The sequence below is a fragment of the Melospiza melodia genome, chromosome 21, assembly GCF_035770615.1.
Source record: "Melospiza melodia melodia isolate bMelMel2 chromosome 21, bMelMel2.pri, whole genome shotgun sequence".
NCBI lineage: Eukaryota > Metazoa > Chordata > Aves > Passeriformes > Passerellidae > Melospiza > Melospiza melodia.
Window position 1 is genome coordinate 12,750,326 of NC_086214.1, and position 22,298 is coordinate 12,772,623.

At 45.4% G+C, this 22,298-nt stretch overlaps 1 protein-coding gene and 1 long non-coding RNA gene across 2 annotated transcripts; one reads left to right on the forward strand and one right to left on the reverse strand.

Annotated features, from left to right (window-relative positions):
• The first annotated feature begins 1,653 nt into the window (after nucleotides 1-1,653).
• On the forward strand, nucleotides 1,654-13,954 carry LOC134427727 (uncharacterized). Its single transcript, XR_010030222.1, has 3 exons — nucleotides 1,654-1,830; nucleotides 13,451-13,522; nucleotides 13,819-13,954. It is a non-coding gene; the product is annotated as an uncharacterized LOC134427727 (long non-coding RNA).
• CA4 (carbonic anhydrase 4) lies at nucleotides 7,890-22,281 on the reverse strand. The gene is made up of 8 exons (XM_063173786.1): nucleotides 22,074-22,281; nucleotides 13,879-13,929; nucleotides 13,228-13,398; nucleotides 11,260-11,420; nucleotides 11,029-11,121; nucleotides 10,679-10,742; nucleotides 10,419-10,582; nucleotides 7,890-9,483 (listed from the first exon to the last, which is right to left on the reverse strand). Exons 1-8 carry the CDS (start codon nucleotides 22,129-22,131, stop codon nucleotides 9,295-9,297), a joined length of 951 nt encoding a protein of 316 aa, XP_063029856.1. The 5' UTR covers nucleotides 22,132-22,281; the 3' UTR covers nucleotides 7,890-9,294.
• Between the last annotated feature and the right edge of the window lie 17 nt (nucleotides 22,282-22,298).

Genomic DNA, 22,298 nt, shown 5'->3' on the forward strand with positions numbered 1-22,298 from the left:
GGGCCCTTACCAAGGTATTATTTTGCATAGAGCTATTGAATCCCAAGTGTCTTCTGACTCTTCTCCAGCTTCTTATTCCCTCAAAGTACCTTGCAAATTACATTGTCTTTACACTCTGAATTTGAGAGGTTTTGGTCAAACTGAGGTTGAAGGAAAGAACTAAACCAACAAATAGGTGGTGGATTATATACTATGTTTGGAGTCAATGAAAAGGTTTGAGGCAACAGGTTTGGCTCAGTTTTTACATCCCACAGTTGTTTGTCCAGGAATTGCTGCATCTCTGGGTAATCTGGTTTAAATTTTGCTGAAATGTGATATAGAAAGCAGAGTTTTAGATTAAATCTCCTGTGTGTTTAGCATGTAATGAAATTGTGCCTTCACCTAAAGCAGCATTTTGTTGGGGAAAATATTTATGTGTCTTATAAATAAACCTTGGTATCCCAAGGAGAAGCTGCAGGAAAGCTGGAGCGTGGGTGTTGGTTGGGAGCTGGAGAAAACAAAGGGAAGCTGCTACTGCTGCTGGGCCAGAAAAGGATCCAACACCAGCACAGGCAAATCAAACCCCTTAGAAATGGTGTTTGTGCTGTGATGTTTGGAGAAGGGAGACAATGCAAGGAACCGGGTGATTACAGAGCTCAGCCCGGACATTGTGAGGCAGATCCCTCCTCCAGGGCTCGGTGACACGGTGACAGCTGTCCCCTGCTGCCTGGGGAGGGCACAGCGCATCAAGGGCTTGTCCAGAGCAGCTGAGGCTGCCCCTGGGTCCCTGGAGGTGCCCAAAGCCAGGTTGGACAGGGCTTGGAGCAGCCTGGGATGGTGGTAGGTGTCCCTGCCATGGCAGGGGTGGCATGAGGATGTTTCATGTCCCTTCCAACCCAAACCATCCTGGCATTCCAAGAGAGAGAGGAATGGCTCAGCAATGGGGCAGGATGATCATACCCCAGTGTGATGCAGACTCAAATATTCAGGAATACTTGGCAGGAGCAGAGCCATTAAATGTGGGCTGTGATGATGTCCCTCAGCTCAGCACTGTCAGGACACAGCTGGGGCACAGCCCCAGCCCAAACCAGCCCGGGGGAGCTGCAGAGATCAGGGCTGAGCTGGCTGCAGTTGGAGCTCCGGGCTCAGCAGTCCATGCAGGGATGATTTCAACCACAGCAGGGCTGAGCTGGCTGCAGTTGGAGCTCCGGGCTCAGCAGTCCATGCAGGGATGATTTCAACCACAGCAGGGCTGAGCTGGCTGCAGTTGGAGCTCTGGGCTCAGCAGTCCATGCAGGGATGATTTCAACCACAGCAGGGCTGAGCTGGCTGCAGTTGGAGCTCCGGGCTCAGCAGTCCATGCGGGGATGATTTCAACCACAGCTCAGTGCTGGAGGTTTGTGCTGAGAGCCCCCAGCAAGCAGAACTGAAAGGTGGATGGATTTTTGTTCTGTGCTGCTTTCCTTCTGATAGGGAATAAAAACCCCTTTAAATCAAAGCCACTCCTGTTGTACCCAAACTCTCCTTGAAGGGCAGGGAAGGATTCCACTCAGGAATTCCACCCAGGAAGGCCCTGGAGCTGCACACTGGCTGTGAGCTCGTGTTTGGGACCTTGCTTAGGAGCTAACATGTTGGAAATGTTTGCTTGCCATGTGGCTGTGCCTTTTTATCTGCAGGTTTGATTATATAAATGTTCCTGTTTAAGAGACACACGCCAGGGAATAAATCTCTGGGCCCACAGACTCTTTGAGCACAGGCAGCCCCAGCATTTAACTGGTAACAAAGAGTTGGAGTGGAAGCTTTTTGATGAAGAGTTGGCAGCATATCAGAGGAGCAGCTTGGCCACGAGATGTGAGCAAGGATGTCACACTGGGTGTTTAAACTTCTTACCTTTCCTTCCAATTCCTTTTTATTTTTTTTTTCTTTAAGTGATTATGAATGAATTATAGGAGGGATGGTGATTGTTTTCAGTGTGTATGTGTTCAGATACTGGCTCAGTTTAAAAAGACATTAACTTTGGATTTTAAACATAATCCAGAGATCTGGCTGCTCTAACTGCACTTCAAGTAGTAAGAATTAAGAGTGGCCTGAAGAATGATCAGCTTTTACCACAAAATCTCTTGTTCAACTGATTTAACTGGGCCCAAACCTCTGGCTGTAATTTGAGGTTTGCTTCCATGAGAGTGGCAGGTGCTGCCACACAGCAAAAGCCAAGTGGAGTGTGAGGAAGAGTAGAGTTCAAATAAACAAAATACACTAAGGAATGACTAAAGGGCGGTAAAGGGGGATAGAACACAGATGTGAATTTCCCTTCTGAGTATCCTCCCCTGCCTTTGGCTGCCGGGCTTTGATGTGGCAGAGCACAAAGAGGCTCCTCCTGTACCTGAGCTCTGTGTTCCAGGCAGAGCCCAGCCAGGTTATAAATCTGTAACGTTGCACTTCACCTTTTGTGTCTTGCTTAATGACCTTTTAAAAATAAATGCAGGATGGCTGAGGGGAACAGGATCAGTGTTGGAAAAGCTGACACGTCCGCAACCTGAGCTCTGATCCCTCTGATTGCTGCAGACTGTTAAACAAAACTTCTTTTGCTTTGTGCTTTAAAAAAAATGAAAGAAGGAAAAGGGGGACAGGGAAGGGTTTTCTTAGCTGGGTTCTCTGTCTTAAAATGCTGCTGGGAAGTGCTTTACTGGGGAAATGCTGCATGGAGTTACCTGCCTAAAGAACAAGGGTGCAGTCACCCAAATATCAAAATATATTCTATCTGCTATTTCTTTTTCATTGAAAGCTGCAGTTTTAAGGTGCTTCTGCCCCTTTGGAAGTGTCATCCTTCATTTCTCTTGCATAAAAATGACCATTTAAGATCCTCATCAGGCTCTTATTCTGTTTCCCACAGTACTAAATTTAATATGCATAGCCGTAATATGAATTAATGTCTGATAACGCTTACTCAAATCCTTGAAAATGTCAGGAATATCTTTCCATAAAATGTCCTCCACTTGAATGAAAGGAAAACTGCAGTTTCCCACCATTCCAGACCGGGACAATAATTTATTTTGGTGATTATTATAGTGGATATTTTTGATTCATGTGTACAATAGTAAAACTGACACTATTTTCTTTTGTTTGTGTATTTTGCTTAAAATAAAAGATTACTCCAAAGGAAGGCATTTGAGGAAGACTGCTTGCAGAGAGGAGCCAGATTTATTTTGGCTGGCTGTGCTGTCCTGTCAGCTGGACACCAACCTGCACCATTCCCAGTCCTTCAATCCCTCTCAGCTGCCTTTGGCACAATAATTTCCCTGCTGGAGCTCAGCTGACTGATGCTGACAATCCTTTGCAAGCTGTACCAAAAACTTCCCAGCAATTTTACTGCTTAGGATTCCCCAAATCCTTTTGGAACACTAAAATCCCAGTGTGTTGTGGAAGGTCCCTTGTATTACCTTTAATTTCTGCAGTTGTGCTGTGCCCTGTCTGGGATTTTATTTCTTTTAGTAGGGCCCTAATTAAATTTTTCTTTCAGAATATTGCTGTTTCCACCTAATCTTTGCATTTTCCTCCTCCTGGTTCTTCCCTGGCTGTGCCTTCCAGCCTGTGCTGCCACCCTGGTTTGCTCCTATGAGCAGCTGAGAGTCCCAGCAGTCATTGCTGGGGATTCTTTTTTAAACAAAAGGGGGAAAAGGGGTAAAGGATGGGAGAAGAGGAAATTAATGCCATATTATAAATCTTGCTGGTTTTCTGTAGAAAATGAACCGAACTCTGTGAGGGGGTGTTGAATCCCGCATCCATGAGGGAGCTCCTCCTGTGCTTTCACCTCTGTCCCAAGGCTCAATCCTTGCCGAGCTCTGCTCAGGAGCACACAGGCAGGATTTTGGTCTGTGATAAACTTTACCTGAGGCATTTGCAAACTTTACCTGAGGCATTTGGGAACTTTTTACCTGAGGCATTTGGAAATTGCGGCCTGGGCACTGCCCGCGGACCCACCGGGCCTTCACTGCCACTGCCGGGAATTGCAGCGGATTTCAAAGGGTGATCGGAGTGTTTGTGCTTTAAGAGTTTAATGGCCTTTTTTTTTTAGAATAAATCCATCGGGTTCCTTCACATGTGCGCTCCTCTCTGTTGGATCATAAACCCCAACATCCCGTTTATGGCCTGGCACTGCCACACGAACAAAGGGACAGCAGGAACCTGGCCCAGGGGGGTGAGGTGACACCAGAGCCCTTTTGCAATGCTTGATAAGACACTGGGCTCCTGCCAATCAAAAAAAAATTGTTTAAAAATAGGGTTATAAAACCCTTGGAGGAAATGGAACCTTGGCAATTTTTCTGCTTTTTTTGTGGGCTGAGCTCTCTCCACGTTGCTGGGACTGTCCCAATGCCCCAAATATCTGAGCTGTACCAAGGGTTTGGAGCCCTGGAATTCCCTGAGGAGGTGGAAATGAGAGGTGAATCCTCCCCAAAATGTCTGAGCTGTACCAAGGGAGGTGAATCCTCCCCAAAATGTCTGAGCTGTGCCAAGGATTGGGAGCCCTGGAAGTCCCTGAGGAGGTGGAAATGAGAGGTGAATCCTCCTCTCCTCAGATGTGTTTGGCAGAAAGGGAATGTGGGGCACCATCAGTCACAGAGGGTCTCAGCTTCACAGAGAAGCTTCAGCACCTCCACAGTCGATTTTTTGTCTTTATCCTGCTCTTTTTAAGACTTAAATTCCTTTTCCTCAGGGAGGTCACTGCTCTCTACCATGATTATTCTCATGTTCCCCAGTGGCTGCTGGGCTCCCGGACACGAGCCATTGTGTTTTACTGCCTGTAAGAAAAGCATTTTGTGTAAAGCTGAGAGCTTTGTGTACCACAAACTCCAATGACTGGAGGCTTACAAAGATACTGCACTCTTGATAGGGATTGTCTATGACTTATCTGGAGTTTAATCTCGACATCAGCACAATCAGCAAAATGTAAAAGTTCTCTGCCTTTTTTCTCTCTCATAAATTCTTCATAACCACCCCCAATCTGCAAATTCATCCATCAAGATCTCTCAGTGCTGGGAACAAGGAGCAGCCCTGGTGGGGAGGGGAAGGGTGGTGACCTTCTAAAGGTGATTCCATTCGATGGAAACCAATATATTTTTGTGAAGCAATAAAAAGGAAGGGCAGGGAAAAGTTTAGATGGCTTGGAGTGGATTATGGGGAAACAATAATCATTAAAACAGTGCTGGATGTCTAAATCGCTTCAGAAGATATTCATAGGTAAAAGGTAATAAAATAACCCAAATTGATTACCATCTTATACCCTTTATGATATAACTTTAAATGCAAATTGCACTCAACTGCAAGAAGGGAAATAACGTGCCAAAGGCATTTCAATTAATTGCTGTAGTTAATTACACTCATAATTTTACTTGTGTGACTAATTATAATCAGCTTTTAGTGGTGTATATGGATTTATTTCTGATACTGAAAGCCCCAAACAGCAGGTTATTTTTAGGAAATGCATTTAAACCTTGTAATGAAAACTGCATGTCCTCATTCTCAGCAGTTGTCTTGAAGGAGCTGTGTCTGTTCAGGAGGAGTTTGGAGGAGATCAGGAAGGAAAAGTGTCCTGGCTGGGGTCACTGTGGCCCTGCTGTGCCTCCAGCTGGGGTTTCATTGCCTTTTCCACAGGTACACATCATCTACCAGCAAATCCTACGTTTCCTTTCTTTAAAAATCCAATTTACATATGAATTTCTCCCACACAAAGCATTTTCCACAGCCACCTCAGTTCCCAGGTAATTTGTTTTTCTGTCATTGCAGTGTTTCTAAATTCCATCTCATTTTGGTGCTTTGTGGAAGAAAATCACTAAGTCCACTTTTAACTCTATCAAAAAGAGCCTCCTATCTCCAAAAGTAATGATTTTTCATGGAATCATTTATAGAATAATAGAGCCATTTAGGTTGGAAGAGACCTTTAAGATCATTGAGTCCAGCTGTGATTTTGGGGTGTTGCTCCTGTGCAATGGGATCCCTGTCCCTGGAGGAGAGGGTGTTGATGTTACACCTGGTATTTATGAAACTCCACATTTCTAAACTCTAAAACCAGCCTGGAAAGTTTAATAGGCTTCCCTGTATGCTTTTTTTCTTCTTCGTTTTTTTTTTTCCTTTTTTCTTTTTTTTGACTACAGGTGGATGAAGGTTTTTTTTACATGGATTTGCTGTGTGACATCTTTTTAATGGGGAGGGTGCTGGCAAGTGCTGTTTTCCCTGTGGAATCCATATCTGGCTGGGCAAAGAAGGAAAGGATGAAGGAAAAACCTTTGTCCTCCTCTCCCAGCAGTCACAGAAAACTAATTTTATCCAGACAAGTTCATTCTGAGCTGGTGTTTTGTCACAGGAGGAGCTGACTGTAAGTGGAGTTGCCAAATTCGTCAGAATTCTTTGTGGATAATGTAAATACATTTCTAGTGAGTAATGGTTTGGTTTCCTTGTCTCTCTGTGCTTCCTGAGAGAAATGTTTTGCTGAAAACACATTGTATTAGGGGTTTTTTTTGTGCCTGCCCCTGCTGTCACCCCCTGCCCCTCTGATGACTGGGAAGGAGCAGTGCCTTCACCTCTCACACCTCTGGAGCTGCTCTCCAACCAAGGTGCAGCCCAAACCTGGGAAAGGATTGCTTATGGATGGGTTGTACAAACCCCTGTTTGTTTTATTGGTTTTAACCCCAATTTTAATTGCCAGTGTTGTTTCATTTTCCCTGGGACTGCAGCTTTCAGCCCCACAGCCTTCAGCTCTGGCTCCAACATATGTGAAATGTATCAGTGCAGTTCTGTGCTAGCCCCAATGGACATGGGAAAATAATGTTCCTGCTGGATCCTTCCAAATGCCTCTGTTGCTCCCCCCACCCTTTCCTGTATCATGCCTTGGCTATTTGTCCTTCAGGAGTGACTGTCATTTCCTGGTGTCTTCACAATAAAAGAATTTCATGCCAAACGCAGCCGAGACAAAATTCCTGAAAACCGGCACCTCAGGCTACCTGTGGAGCAGCAAATTGCTTTTCCATAACCATCCTCACAAAGCAGATCTGATGTCCCACTCAAAGCCTTCTTGTCTTTTCCTGGGAACAGCTTTTGCTGGGGTTTTTGCTTATTCCCTGCATTATTGCTGCTCCTGTCCTTGTCCCTGCCTGCCCCAGAGCAGAACCTGGGTGCCGTGGCAGAGCACAGACTGATCTCAATCCCTGTGACAGGAGCAGAGGGAGAATTTCCCTGTCCCTTTCTGCCACAGCACTGAGCCAGCCACTCAGTAAAAGCACTGATCCTTGCCCAGGGAGATCTTATTCACATGGGGTTGGTGCTGAAGGGCTCTTAGAGGGACTCACCCTCTTTTCAGCAGAATTTTTTCTTCCTTGTAGTTCTGTTTTCATCTGGTTCATTGAGGCTGTGCCCTGTGATATATCACTGATGATTAGCAATACGTGACAGCTGAGCCAGATGAGGGTTTATTCCAATTGGCCCTTGGAGAGCTGCCTGTGAAAGGAGAATTGAGGAAATAACCTGAAGGAGAGGGATGGTGGCTCTTGCACGCCTTGGCCAGTGCAAAAGGCATTTCTCAGGTATCCCAAGGGGTGTTCCCATCTCTGCCTTTAAAGCAGGAGTTCCCTGTCCCGGGGGCTGGGTGGGGGTGGCACACCTGGGCAAGGTGCCAGACCCAGGAATCTGCTGAGTGCAGAGAGCACGCTGTGAGACAGAGCCCCCGACCCTGCTGACACTGCAAACATCCCAAGGCACTGCACATCCCTGTCCCAGAACTGCAAACCCAGCCCTAAACCCAACCCCAAATATTGTGAAGAAAACAGGGGGGGGGAAAGTCACGTTCCTCTTCTGAAAGGGTTTGTGCATTCCCCTTCAGCAAGGACAAAAGAAATAAACACTCAGAACAATTCAAATATAGGTCTGTTGTTCACCTTTAATATTTCATTTCTGTTTGCTCCTCCAAAGATTTTCAGTTACATAAAAACATAGTTAAAGTATTAATCTTTCCTTTAAACTTAAATAGGTTCATTTGCTTTCCCATGTGTTTTTTTTTTTTGTTGTTTTTTTTTTTTTTTTTAAAGCTTTACTGATTGATTAATATGAAAATATTTTCCCTGCTTTTGGTGAGCTGTGGTTGCTCTCACTGCCAGGATTTTCCTGAAAATATATAAAGTCATCTCTGCAAACATTGCCCTTAAAGGAAAAAAAATACAGATCTGCTAATATGAAATCCTATTTTGGTGTGGGCAAAATCTAAAACCCTAAAAGAAGCTGTAACATGTTATATGGCACTAGCCAAAGAGAAATGTTATGTCCCTCTTCAGAGGGAGAACTAGAATGATACAAGGAAACCCCATTTCCCAATGTATTTTCTATAAGTAATTGGGTAAGATCTGAAGGAATTGGTTCAAACCACAATTTTCTTGGAAAAAACTGTGAATCTTGACCATATTGTGAATATTGCAGGTATGCTACTATAAAAATTATATTTATAAAAGAAATATATATATATTTATATGTAAGAAAGAGCCATTTCTTGAGCTGTCCTATTTTATTAGGCAAATAACAACTACAAAGGATGATCAGAGTCTCCTGCTTCAGAAGCAGCCCTCCAAAGAGAGGGAATTTCCACAGATGTGCCTCTGGTGGTGGGGATGAGCCTCCCTGCTGCTCCCCAGCACATCACATTGGCCATGGCATCCGAGAGAGGGATGAATAAATAACAGAGGAACCTGACAGCGCCAGCAGCAGGTGGGGTGGAAGGAATCCAGTGTCCTTATCTGAAATTAGCTGAGGTGTTCTGAAGGAAGGAGGGGGATTTATGTGTTGGGTGAGGGGATGATCCAGGTGCTGCTCTTGTGTGTGAGCATTTGATCTTTGCTCTGTGTTGTACCTTCGGGCAGGACAGTGTGGGGTTGTGGGAATTACTCCCCATTTCACTGCCAGAATTGCAGTGTTGGATGTAAACGTGCTCCAAACCAACCCTTCACAGGCACTTAGGAACAGATTCCTCTCCAAGATTCTCTGTGCAGCTCCTTCCAGTGCTGCCTTAAAACTACAGCATAATCCAGACTAAGCTTTCTCTGAGTCTATTGGCTTTTCAAATTGAATTTTCATTGCTTTATCTCCCAGTTCCTTTGAGTTCTGGTGGTTTGGGTTTCCCCCGAGCAGCACAGAAGCCCTTGGTTAATGTCTGGAGGAGGACAAGGCTATTCTGTGTTGGGACACAATTCGTGAGAGGCTGAGGCAAAGAACAGCAAAAATAAGGCTGAAAAGCAAGAAATTAAGGCCCAGGAGGTTGAGTGAGGTGGGAAGGGCTCAGTGGGACAGAGAGCTGAGGGTGCAGGCCAGAGCCAGGGCCAGCAGCAGCAGCTGTGCCCCGGGCAGGGCCATGCTGGTCCCTGACCAGAGCACCTCGCGCCCGTTCAGGGGCTGTGCAGGTCGGAAATTCTCCATCATGGGAGTGGAGTTCTTCCCATCAAAGTGCAGTGCTGCGAACTGGGACAGCTGCAAAACACAACAGCTTGTTAAATCTGCTCTGACAGCTCTGGGAGCTGTGCTGCCAACTCAACCCGCGCTGCCTGGCTCTGGTTTGGAACCTGAGGGGTTAATGGGTGCCTTGAACCTCACAGGAAAGGCCACAGGAGAGGTCACTGAGTGATGGCTCCTTCCAGCCTTGGCAATCAAGGGCATTTCCTCTGAGAGGGAGCCAAATGCTGTGTGCAGCCCCAGGACTGGCTCCCCAGAGCTCCTGATGCCAGCCCCGGCCCCCATGGCAAGGTGACACCAGGCAGGAACAGCAGGAATTCGAGGCAGGAACAGCAGGAATTCTGTCCTTGCTCAGGTTCCTGACTGACACAAGGCAGGAATTCTGTCCTTGCTCAGGTTCCTGGCTGCTCTGAGTGCCCCTGGGCAGTGCTGGGGGCACTGTGACAGCGCTCAGGGCACGCTGTGAGTGAGGAGCTGAGCTGGCTCTGGGCCAGGCTGTGTGATCTCTGCACAGCCTGTGTTTCCCAAGCATTCTTAATTCCATCCCCTCTTCCTGCCTGCAGGTCAAAAATGGGCTGCTTGATGCTGATGGGCCCAAGGTTTGGGTTTGGAATTATTGTGTTCTGCTGCCCTGACAACGGGAGAAAAGCTGTGGAGGGAGCAGGTGGCAGCAGTGGAAGCGCTGCTGACGGAGCTCTGAGCTTGGGGCAATTTTTGGCTCTCTCCTCACGCCGTCATTTCCCCTTCCTGCCCCTTTCCTGCCATTTTCTGAGGGATGATTTAACAGGGTCAATCAGCTGGGAGGAGCAGGGAGCTCCTTGAGGCTGCTGCCAAGCAGGGGTGTGTGGGGAACAAGGCACTGAGGTGTCACCCTGGCCAAGGACAGGGCACTGAGGTGTCACCCTGCCCAGGGACACGGCACAGAACCTCCAGGCTGTGCCTCTGCCACCCACCTGTTTCAGGCTGAGCTGAACTGGCGTCTCAAAGATGGTCCAGATGACGCCCTGGTAGCAGTCCGGGGTGGTGAGGGACCCCCGGTAGCGATAGTACCTCTCAAGGTCTTCCTCAGGTGGGAGGAGAGAGCTCAGTGGCAAAGGATCCACCTTTGCTGATCCCCCTGGAAAAACCACAGGGGAACATCCCTCGTAATGCTTGTGGCTGCAGGTTTTGCCCACATTTATCCTCTCCCCACAGAGCTTGTGAAATCCCTTACCTTTGGATTCAATATTCTTTAATTTGCTCAACAGAGTTTCATAGTTTTTATTTTCTTTGCCAGCCTGAAAGGGAAATATTTTCATTCCATGTTGTGTATTTCTCTACAAGTGGTTGCTTTTAAGCAGTGGTGAATAATACAGAAAAGGGTCACAAGAAGAGATAACAGCAAGCAGGATGTAGAAAAGGGGAGAGTGAACTCAGTGCTGGCAGAATGCCTGCACAAGATAGGGAGGTTAAACCTTGGGCTACTGTAATATTGACATAAACATAAAATACTGACATAAACAATCCCTCAGCCAAGCTGCTGGTTGAGATTTGAGAGGGGCAGTTGAAAATTTCCCTGCCTACCTCTACAAAGAAGGCCAACACAGCCAAACCATCCGGACCTTTCTTGGCTTCTGACACATCTGAAGCATCTTCTCTGATGTGGACAATGTGAAACTGGAACACAACAGCCAAGGACAATGATTTCCACCCTCAGAGCTCCCGTGGGGAGCTAGCCAAGGGTTTTTCTGAGCAGGATCTCAGAATTCCAGGGTTCTGGAGTGAAACCCGTGCTCTACGTGCAGTCCCACCTACCTCCATGGGGTATTTCTCTCCATCTATGCTGTGCTCTGAGCCAGGACTCAGCACTTGTTGCTCAGCCAGGACTCCCCAGTGAAAATGGAATTCTACTGCCTTGTATTTTCTCTCCAGGCCTCCTCCTCCGATTTTAGGGGATGAGTCTAGTGCCACTTTAACTGGGGAAAAAGCATGAATTGTTTTACAGGAGAAGAGCAGGTCCTACATGAACAGAATGTGAGAGCAGAGATGTTCTTGAGATTCAAATTTATCTTCAAGTTCTCGCTTGGCTTTTCAGACCGAGTGTTCCAGAAATTCTGTTCTGCAGAAACTGAACTCTTACAAAATCATCCCTGAGTTTAATTTGAGATTAATTCTAACCATTATGACCTCTGGGGTCAGAGCTTCTCATACCTCTCAGAAGACTCTATATTCCTCCAGTTTTTTTCCTAAAAACGACCCTCTATCAAAGTAAATTGGATCCCACTTTATTTGGGTTTTAACCATCATTTTAACCTCCAGTTTTCTGCGCTGTAACATTTCCTTTGGGCAGGGTTTAAAGATATCCTGTTTTAATTTAAAGTAGTGCTGCAATTTAAGCCTCAATCATACATATTTGAGATATACTTTAATTTTTTTCTTTTTGCGACCCCCACGTTAAGCGCAGCACTTCTCTTTGCATAGGAAAATTCTGGATTGCAGCCCCAGAGGAAAATTCTGGATTGCAGCCCCAGAGATTTCATTTCTGTTCTGAATTCCAAATGGACTTGGAGAGTGCATGAGTCATTTAGTTCCTTTGCTTTTTAATCTGTAAATGGATGAGTCAGATGTCTTTGTGGGCTTTGTTTAGGTTAAGACCGTTGAGACAGCGACCTTTGCTATGTGTCCATCACGGAACATAATGAGGGTCTAATCTCACCTGCAGCCTCTAACTGCAGCTGTAATTTAGGCAATAACCTCCTCATTTAGCACAGGAATCGGTTGCTCTCAGAAGGAAGAGATTTTAAAAGCCCAGATTGAGCCCCTAATCCTTATGCATGGCTGGGGAAGATGAGGAGCAGTCCTTATAAATATTAATTTTGATGTTAAAGGGACTGTAATTGGACATTCTGGAGTATCACCCTGTAATGGGAAAGTCATTAATGCATATATTAATGAAAAGTCAAAACATTCTTTTTTCTTGTGGTCTGCCACGACATGAGAATTTCTGGCTGTTAAAATCTCCCTCAGCTGCCTTCCCACCTTTCCCTTTTACATCAGGAAATATTTGCCACGTGCTGCTTTCTGCTTTGAGGATTTGGCAGTTAAAACAACCCATCCAAGACTTTAAAAAAACCTACATATAACTTTAAAACAAAAGAAAAATATTAGACTACATGTTTATTTTTAAAGTCGAAGTAATTGAACATCTTTTTTTGGAGCAGCATCCTCAGTATTGTGAAGGAAGGTGGAGGAAGTGGAACAGTTCTAAATTACTGTTAATTGATTCAAGGTTTACTGATTCACTAAGTAGCTGATCAACATCAGATAACTTCTGTGTGCAGAGAAAACAGGTCTGAATCTGAGAAGAATATAGCTCATTATTTAAAGAACTAATAACAGCCAGCACTGAGAGTGACTTTCCCACACCAGGCTTTTCTCCAGCAGGATTCTCTTTGTGCAGAGGCAAGACTTGGAAAGGGCCAGCCCAGGAATGGCTTCAGCAGAAAATGATAAATTCTGCCCAAATTGTCCTGCCCACCTGCCCCCAGCCCTGGACTCTGTTTGGGTTGGGGGGTTTTGCTTTAGAGCTCCTGTACAGAAATCTCTGCGCAGAAATTCCTGCTGAGATACTCACGAACCCCAAACCTTCATCACTCCCACAAACCTCCCAAGAAAATATTGATGCAAAAAGGTTCTGGGAGCTTCATTCCTGGAGCAGAGGGGTGGGATCCCATCAGTGCCCAACGCCCAACCCACCCCAGGGGCAGGCTGGGCAGTACTTGCCTGTGTGCCCGTTGTTCTGCACGTCCCACTGGGCAGAGCCCTTCACATCGTACCCCTCAAAGCTCAGGGCCTTCAGGCTCTTCTCGTACACCACATTTCGGGTGACAATGTTGACAGGGGACTGCCTGTCCCCTGTGCAATCCTTGTACGACTGGTGCCATTGGGCAGGACCTGCTCAGGGATGAAGAAAATGGGTTTATTATTTATTTTTTTTCCTCTGTAGACAGCAAATCCTCGAGGAAGCCAAACCACCCAACCAGAATGGGGCATCTGAGACATCACCCCAACTTCTGGGGTGAGTTTTACATTTATGTATTTGATTTTTACATTTGTGCATTTGAATTTTACACTTGTGTATTTGATTTTTAAACTTGTGTATTTACATTTTTACTAATGTATTAGTAAAAATTTTACTAAATAATGTATTTGTACATTTCTACATTATCCTCGGTCAACACAAAACGAGCAGTTACCACAAACACCAAGGGCTTCAAAATACCCTGTTTGGCATGGAAATGGTCACAATTAATGTGATCACGAGGCATTAAAGGCTGAGTGCTGTGAATTTTTTTGCATTATTTCTCTCAGCAGCCCCTTTGCAGAGCAGAAGGATCACCAATGTGATTGGAAAAAGAAATTGCTTGGCAGTACCTTCACACTGTGGCTGCTCACACTTCTGGGACTGATAGCACCAGTGGCCCACTAAAAAACAATAAATAAAACAGGTGAGTGAAAATCTGTACAAATTATGCCCCCAAAAAGCAGCAGGGGAATGGATTGGCAGCTCTGCCCTCTCTATATCTCTTTCTGATCTCTCATAAATCACTTTATAGCCATTAAATCACCCCAAACCTGTGCTGGCAGCAATCTTTAGGACATCAGAATTCTGAATGGGTTGCAGTCCTGAAGAATTTGATTTTCAAACCTTGGCCTCCTCAACTTCTTGAGGCAAAAGTTCCACATTTGAATATATGCAGTGTTAAAATAAATTTCCGTTTATCAGCTCTGCACTTGCCAGCCTCTCACAGACGTGTAAATTCACTTGTGCAAGAGGACTTATCTCAGCCTGTTCCAGGAACTCCTTTGAAGGTTACCTGGGGAAGAATTCTGAGAAATGAAGGATCTCACTTCCTGCAGGAGCTTCGGGCTAACTCAGCTGGATCCATCCCACAGGGATGGTCGCAGAATTCTTCAGCAGAACATCTGAATTTTGCTTTTTCATGGTCATAAGAAATACAAAATTCAGAGGACAAGAGCTGATTTAACTTTATGTGTTTATCTAGTTAGGACAGCAGGATTGTCTTGTTTATCCCAAGTGGCTTCAGTGGCTCTTTATTTATTCTAAACTTTAAATTGACTTTGACAGGGTCATTCTCTTTGGCTATTTAACTTCAATCCACAACAATTCAAACCCTCTTGTAATGATGATTAATACCATACCTTCTGTTTGCTTGTGATTAGTAAATTATAGACATTTTAATAAATGGCTAATCAATTTTAAGGATAATTATGGAGGAGCCCTGTCACTTGACTGGTAATTACCTTAATTTGTAATTTATAACACACCTGCTGGAAGGCTTTTAACACCTTTATCTTGATATCAGTGGCATAACAATGCATCCATCTATTAAGGATTTAGAAGTTATAAATAGAGAATTGTTGTGGAAGCTGAGCAGCTGTGACACAGAGGGAGACCTCGTGGCAATTAATATAACCTTTTAAAAAATGACAGTTTCGGTTTTTCTTTCACAAAAACGAAATTTCTGCTGAAAACTACAAACAATATTGCCTCACTTTGTAGTTTAGCAAGACTGGGAAGAAAAGCAAACTTTGCTTTTTCTGTGTGGTAAGAACTGCGGGGATTTCTATATTGTTACCCAAAAACTGAATTTGATAAGGTTTTATCCTTTTAGCAGATTTTTAACACGCACAAAACTTCACTTTCCAGCCCTGACTGTTGCTTTTTTTAAATTTTTCCAGGACAGTGGCACCGAGTTCTTCCTCATCTCCACTGGGAAATGCAGAAGTTCCAAGCACAGGGTGTCCCCAAGTGCCTTAATCGATATTTTAATCAATGAATTAAAATGATTAATTTGAATTTAGTGCAGAGTGCCAGCCGAGCTGCTCTCCACCCTTCCTCCAGGTGGGTTTTCACACGGATCAAAGGCTCCAGGTGTGGTTCTGGCAGCTCCCTGGGGTCGCTGTGAACTTTTAACAATCCCAGCCTGGGACTGGGAGTCTCTTGGCCATTTACACACCGAGGGACCTTCAGGTGTGAAAACAGCAGCAGGAATAACCTGGAGGGATTTGCTGCCAAATCTTTGGGATGGAAAGCAGAGGGGGAAGGGGAGAGCTCCAGGCTGGGCAGTTCCAGGAGGTTTCACAGTGGAGAGGGAGCATGGCCTGGACATGAAAGCATTTCTGCACTGAAAATCCGATTTTCCAGCCAGTCTGAGGCACAGCTGGGAGCCAGGGCAGCAGGTTCGAGGGTCTGGAGATTTTAAACCTCTACAGTGGAGCCACCACATTCAAACAGAGCCACAGGGGGAAGGGGAGTTGTCCCCAGGTTGTGCTGAGCCAGGGTCTGTGTGCCAGGGGGATGGAAATGGGTTTTGTCCCTTCTCAAACAGAAATCACTGAGATTTTACCCCCTGAACAGGTGTCTGGCAAATTGTGACAAATAAATTGTGGGTTTCAATCACCTCTCAGCAAACTGGCACTTGAGCATACCACAGATCTGCCAGCCTGGGCATCAAAATGATGGGGAGGAAAAGTTGAATAAAATAAAATTTAATTTTGAGAATCCTGCCCTCAGTGGCTACAGCTGCCTCACATCCAGCACTCAGGAGATTTAATAATTATTGTCTGATTTTTACATCTTTCCACCAAATTCCCAATGTCTCTGAACAAGGTAAGGATTGTGTTTTCTACCAAGTCCTTACCACACTTGTGGCTGGATGATATCAGTGAAGTAGAACAGCACATAAACCCAGCATTTCATAAGAAAAGTGTCCTTGAAGCTGTTAAACTCTAAAGCATGAGGTAATTAAACATTACAGAATGCCTGAGCAAACAGTGGGTTCATGTTTAGTGTGAATTAGGGCTGGTTCATTTGGTTCTTTTGGTTTGTTTTTTCTTTTTTGACTGGCAGCGGCGGAACACTGGGGATCAGGAGCCTTTGTGTGGGTGCTGCTCAGGAGGAGCCAGAGTGTCCTTGGGGAGGAGAACGTGCCTTTGGATGTGCCGAGAGTGGGATGGGAGCCTCCCTCCCTGCAGGAGCCTCTCCTCACAGTGGCTCTCTCTTCCCCTGAGCTCTGGGGCTTTCTTTCCGTGCCCAAAGGGAAGGTCCCTGTCACATCCAGGCAGCCCTCCCTGCTTTGGGCAGGATGATGCCCTCAGGCACGTTGTCCAGGCCGCTTTTAATTGTCCAGAGGCTCCTGCCACTTCCCTTGGAGGAGTTTTGCACAGTGCATTAGCCCACGCTGGCAGGAAATGTTTCCTATTTAATAGCTTACATTTTCCACTTCCTTATCTGCGTCCCATCACTCCTAGAAATATCACCGAACCACCCTAAACAATTCCTTTCCCTGCCTGGTGTTTACAGCATCCAAACAGTTCCCTCTTCATCTGCAATTCCTGTCCTGGCTTTGTGCATCTTTTGTCCCATCTGACCAGGCTTCACCTTCCCCCTGTTCCCTCTTCAAAATCTCCCTCTGATCCCGTTTTTATGGGGTCTGGGGCTCCTCAGATCACCCCTGCTCTGCTCCCACGCTCTCTTCCCTGTAGCTCATTTTATTGCTGGAAAAACACGGCAGAAAATGGGGTTTTCAGTGTTTTAGGGAGGTTTTTTTGGGGTTGTTTTTGTGGTTGAGGTGCTGAAATCATTGCTATATAGATATATAGATATATAGATATATAGATATAGATATATAGATATATACAGATGTAGATATGTATTTTAAAAATATATAGATAGAGATATGCACACCTGGACTTACTTATCAATTATATATTTCTCCTCAATTTTATTATGGATTTATCCTTGATTTCAGTGGTTCTGTCCCATCCCACAGGTGTCACCTTGACTTTATTTGGTTTAATTTAGAGTGGGGCTGGACAGGGCTGGCTCTTCCTCCACAGAGTTCAGGACAGTTAAATTTAGGGAGTCTCTCTTGGCACGTGAGCAGTCTCACTTATCTCTGCCTCTTCCTCCTGGAATTTACAACTGCTTCCTGCCCAAGCTGCTTCTTGGCACGGGGCTGGCCGAAGAAACAATACAAATTACGTATTGTTTTCATTTTACTGCAAGCCTCTTCAATTGTTTTAGCTATCAAGCCTCGTTTGGAACTCGAGGCAAAAAAAAAAAAAAAAAAAAAAAAAAAAAAAATAAAATATTGCAGAGACCTCGCTCTGCTGCCCAGGGAGGCAGGAGGTGCTGCTGGCCAAGGGCCAGGCTGGAGCAGCCCTGCCAAGGTGCTATTGTGGGATCTGGGAAAAGACCCTTCGGCTCTTTGGACCACGCTCAGATTGTCTGAATTCCATAAAAGCTCCCAAATCTGCTCTGTCCCACTGTGCTCTGCTTGCTGCCCTACTTGGAGCTGCTTGGTGTGCTGGAAATGCCATTTAACCTGTGCACTCAGAGTTACTGAAACACTGAACTGCCTCAGTTCCTGCTTCTGACACAGTGGCTGTGCTTTAGTCAGCTTCCAGTTTGCCATCTTTAATATTATTATTGCATTTTTATTATTATTTTTCAATTTTTATTATGATTTTTGCTGGGTTTATGCTGGTTTCATTAACAATATTGAGCCTCTGAGAGTGTCCATGACCTTTTTGCCCGGGACACCAGGAATGTTCTGTGTTGATTTTTAATTCAAATCCTTTCTCTCGTTCACCTGAGTCCTCTGTTTGTCCCTTTAGCCTCCTGTCCCCCTTCCAGCCATCCTGCCTGGCCATTCCCTGTTATCCTGGTGGTCCCAGAGCTCTCCCTGCTCTGCCATCCTCATCCTCAAACCCATCCCCAAAATCTGCTCTCACCTCTGCATCCTTTTCCACCAACATGCCAAAAGCTGGGTCTGCATGGGGTTTATTTTTAGGTTTGGCTTGTGTTGGGCTCATCCTATTTTTAGCTGGCTTTGTGAAACTTTCTATTTTTAGTGCAAAAGGCAAAACAAAAGCAATTGTTATCTAAGCCTGTCTTTCTAATTAATGGGATTGCTGAGCATATAGGCATGAGAATATTTATCCCTCCTGGAGCATTACACATCCTCAGGAAGCCCCGGTCACCCCTTGGACAGACAGAACCAGTTCCAAAAGTTCAAATTTTTGTGTCCCCACAAGCGTTCCTGGCCATTCATTGCTCTTCACTTTTAACCTTAATTTGATTTTCCCCAGGGAAAATACACATCTTTATGCAGGAGAGGATGGGGAGTTAGCCCTGGAAATCGGCTTTACTGTGGTGCTGAGGCCTTGCAAGGCAGCACATCTGATGTTTATCATCTGCACACATAAATCACAGGCTGGATGAGGCCCCTGGAACAGACACAAACTGCAGGGAAAACCCAAAGGGGCTCAGGGGTTCTGGGTTTGCCCTGTTAACATCTGCAAACGACTTCCTCTGTGTCAGGGAGCAGGGGAAGGGTTTCAGCTGTGACCTGTGGGGCTCTGCTGCAGATAATGTGCCCTCAGAAATGTCCTGTATCAAAGGCAGGGGCTGTAACAAAAAATGAGCATCCAGGGCTAAGGTGATTTCCTCCTGTGAGAGGTTTTGCCTTGCTTTCTGTCATAAAAATGCAATTCAGATTTATTTATTTTAAAGCACTTTTAAAATTTAATTCAAACAAATCACTTGGTAGCTGTGCTGGCCTTTTGCAGCCTTTTATGCTGAGCTTTTGATGGCTGATCCTGTGGCTAAAAATATGACTAAAAATCTAATAACAGGCCATTGGATAGATGCTGGAGCACAGCAAAGCATCTCCTGCAACGCCACAAGCAGGGAAAAGAGCCTGCCCAGAGACAGACCCTGGACTTGGCAGCTTTTCTAGGAGACCTCAAGGTTTCTGCTGGTTTTTCAAAGTGCCAAAAGCTTTTCTGCTTCCAACATCCCAGTGGGAGAGCCAGGAGGATCCATGGGGAAATGATGGATAAAACTGAGCAGGATCATCCTCATCCCTGGGGAAGGGGCAGCTTGGATCCCGACCTGATGGAGACTCCAGGGGTGCCCTAAACCCCTCACAGGGGTAATTCCACAATTCCCGTGGCTCTCTGCCTTTTCTCTGCCTTCCAGGTCTGACATTGCATTTATTATCCTTTCTTTCATCAGCTGAAAACGCAGCTTTTCCCCCCAGAGTGTGTCCAAGTGCTCCAGCATCCCAACTTGCCAGCCCTAAAATGGATTTGGAGCCCAACCATAAATCTGTGTGCAGTCCACACCATTGGAACTGGAAAGGCAAGAAGTCCCAGCATCTTTTATTTTTATTATTTTTAAGCTGCTGATGGAGCTCTCAGGGGTGTTTTGTACCTGAATGGCCCTGAGGAAACCCCAGAGTGAGAACTGACGCCAATGTCCGCATGGTTATGTAAATGTAATGTTTGTGACATAAAAGCAAGTGAGCAGAAATATAGAGAATTAGGGGCATCTAATCTCATCTAAATTAGAGGAATGTCCTATCAGGCATCAATCTTTAGGAGCAGCAGAGCATGGACTGTGGGAGATTTGTCTCCTCATGGCTGAGTCCTGCTCTGTGATAAAGCAAAAGGTTAAAACGTGCTGGGGTTCATTCCATTCCCCCTGAAGAAAATTAATTTTCAGTGACTTTGCTGTAACCCCACCCCAGAGCTGCTGGAGGGATGGATGGATGGATGGATGGATGGATGGATGGATGGATGGATGGATGGATGGATGGATGGATGGATGGATGGATGGATGGATGGATGGATGGATGGATGGACGGATGGACATCCCTCACTCTCACAATTTCCTGCTGGAAATTGCAGGCACTTTGTGTCTCCCCAAAACAGCACCAGAGAGTCCCTGATCTCTCAAAGGAACCAGACAAGAAACCTGAGGGGGATCAGAGCAGCTGTAAATGGAACACATTGAGACCTGGATGAGGAGCTGGGGGTGATGGTTCCATCCCTGGGCAGGTGCCTGCACCAGCGTGCCTCAGTTTCCCTCTCCTACAGCAGGGACAATGCCCCTTCCTTCCTTCCCTAAGGATTAACAGGGGTTTTACACCACAGGTGCTGTGCTGCTCTGACAAGGCTGGCAGCAATTCCAGATTAGCAATCAGTATTTGGCTGTTTCTGGGTGGTGAGTTCTCGGCTGCCCAGCTGGAGCTGGGCTCAATGAGCTGCTCAGAGCCAGGCTGGTTCTGACAAGTGGCAAGACAGGAGGGAAAGGTTTATTTGTTAAAAAAAAAATATGGATAACAAGAAGGAATACCACAAGAAGGAATTTCAGCTGATTCTCAAAAGTGGAGTTTCTGAAATGCATAGCATTTAATTTAATAAATTGTATCCTGAGGAGCTGCTGCCTCAGGAAAGTTTGGAGAAGAAGGAGCAGAGAGCAAGGTTAGGGTGTATTAATTGCTGTAATTCGGTCCACACCACATTAATGACTTTGTAATTTGGTCAAGGAAAAACGTGCAAATTATCGGGGGGGGCAAAAAACACCTACAAATTATCAAATTATTATTTATGTATTCCCTGTGTTACTTCCTTCTGATAGAGAGGTAAACCCTAATTATTGACACCAATCTAATCAAGTCACAAGGGTTTTCTAGATTGTGTTTAGGTTTGCCCAATGGAGCCCCTAATGGGGCAGTAAATGCAGCACGGTGTTGATAGGCAGGGATCAATCAGAGGCAAACACGAGGGCAGACTCTGGAAAAGCAAAAGTTTTTGTGTTGTTTGTGTTTGTGTTTACCTGGCCCAGGCGTGGCAGGCACAGGGAAGGGTTGGGAATGGCAGCTGAGGAGAAGCTGGGAAAGCCACGCGCTGAGGGACAGGGAATGCATTGGGAACAGGGAAATGAACACAGGGAAACCCTGCGGGAATTTCTGAGCAGCTCTGAACCTTGATCTGCTCTAACACCATCTCCCTTCAGCAGCTCTCAGGGCAGCCCTTCCCCTGACCAAGCCGGGTCCCTTCTCCCTGCACTCTGCTCTGTTTCATGCAAACAATGGACCCTCGGCACTCCAGAGCTGCAGTGTTTAATTTGGAGCCTCCCTGCCGGTATTTGCATAGGAAAAGGGATTTATTCAGTGCTGCTGATTGAACAGAAGCAGGGGGGGAAATACCTCCTGCATTCATCAATACTAATTATAGATCACTCTTTAATTGAGCCATCCTAAGTGCACAGTGTACTTACAGTGCCCAGGGAGCAAAAATAGATGGGGCTGATGCAGCAAAGACATATTGTTCTTTCTCCCTCAGCACAATTTCATCTTGGATCATACACAGCAAAGCAAAGGCAGGAGAAATTTCAAACAAACAATTTTCTTTCAAGTTTAAAAAGATAAAAAAAAATTAAGTTTTGGTATTTTAAATGCACGTACATAATAAAATACAGAGATCAAGTCAAAGCTCATTGATTTTTCTTGGAGGAGGAAGGCAGATAGAATCTCTAAAGGTGAAAAGAAACCCCCAAAGCACTCATTCATTCATGAGAAAAGCTTGTCCTTGATATTTTAACACAAATAATAAAAGGCAGAGAAATAAATAAATCAATCATCCTTCATTTACCAGAGAGAAGAGAGCCTGCAGTGCACGTCCTGGTAGTAATAAACCGATCAGAAATCAGAGTAACCTTGAGGTGGGGTGAGAAAGAGCAGGCAAGGACTTACCTACTGCCTCTGTCTTGAGAATGTGCAGGCAGAGCCCAGCAAGGAACAGCAATTCCATTCTCTAGCTTAAATAGGCTCAGTGTTGAAACCAGAATTGATTAGACTCCTCAGGATGTGATCATATTTCTGCTCTCAGTTTTATACTGGAGTAAGTAGTCCAGGACAGACCTGAAAGCCATAGCAGGAAGGTGAACTCCTCCCCTTTGTAATTTCTCCAGATTTGCC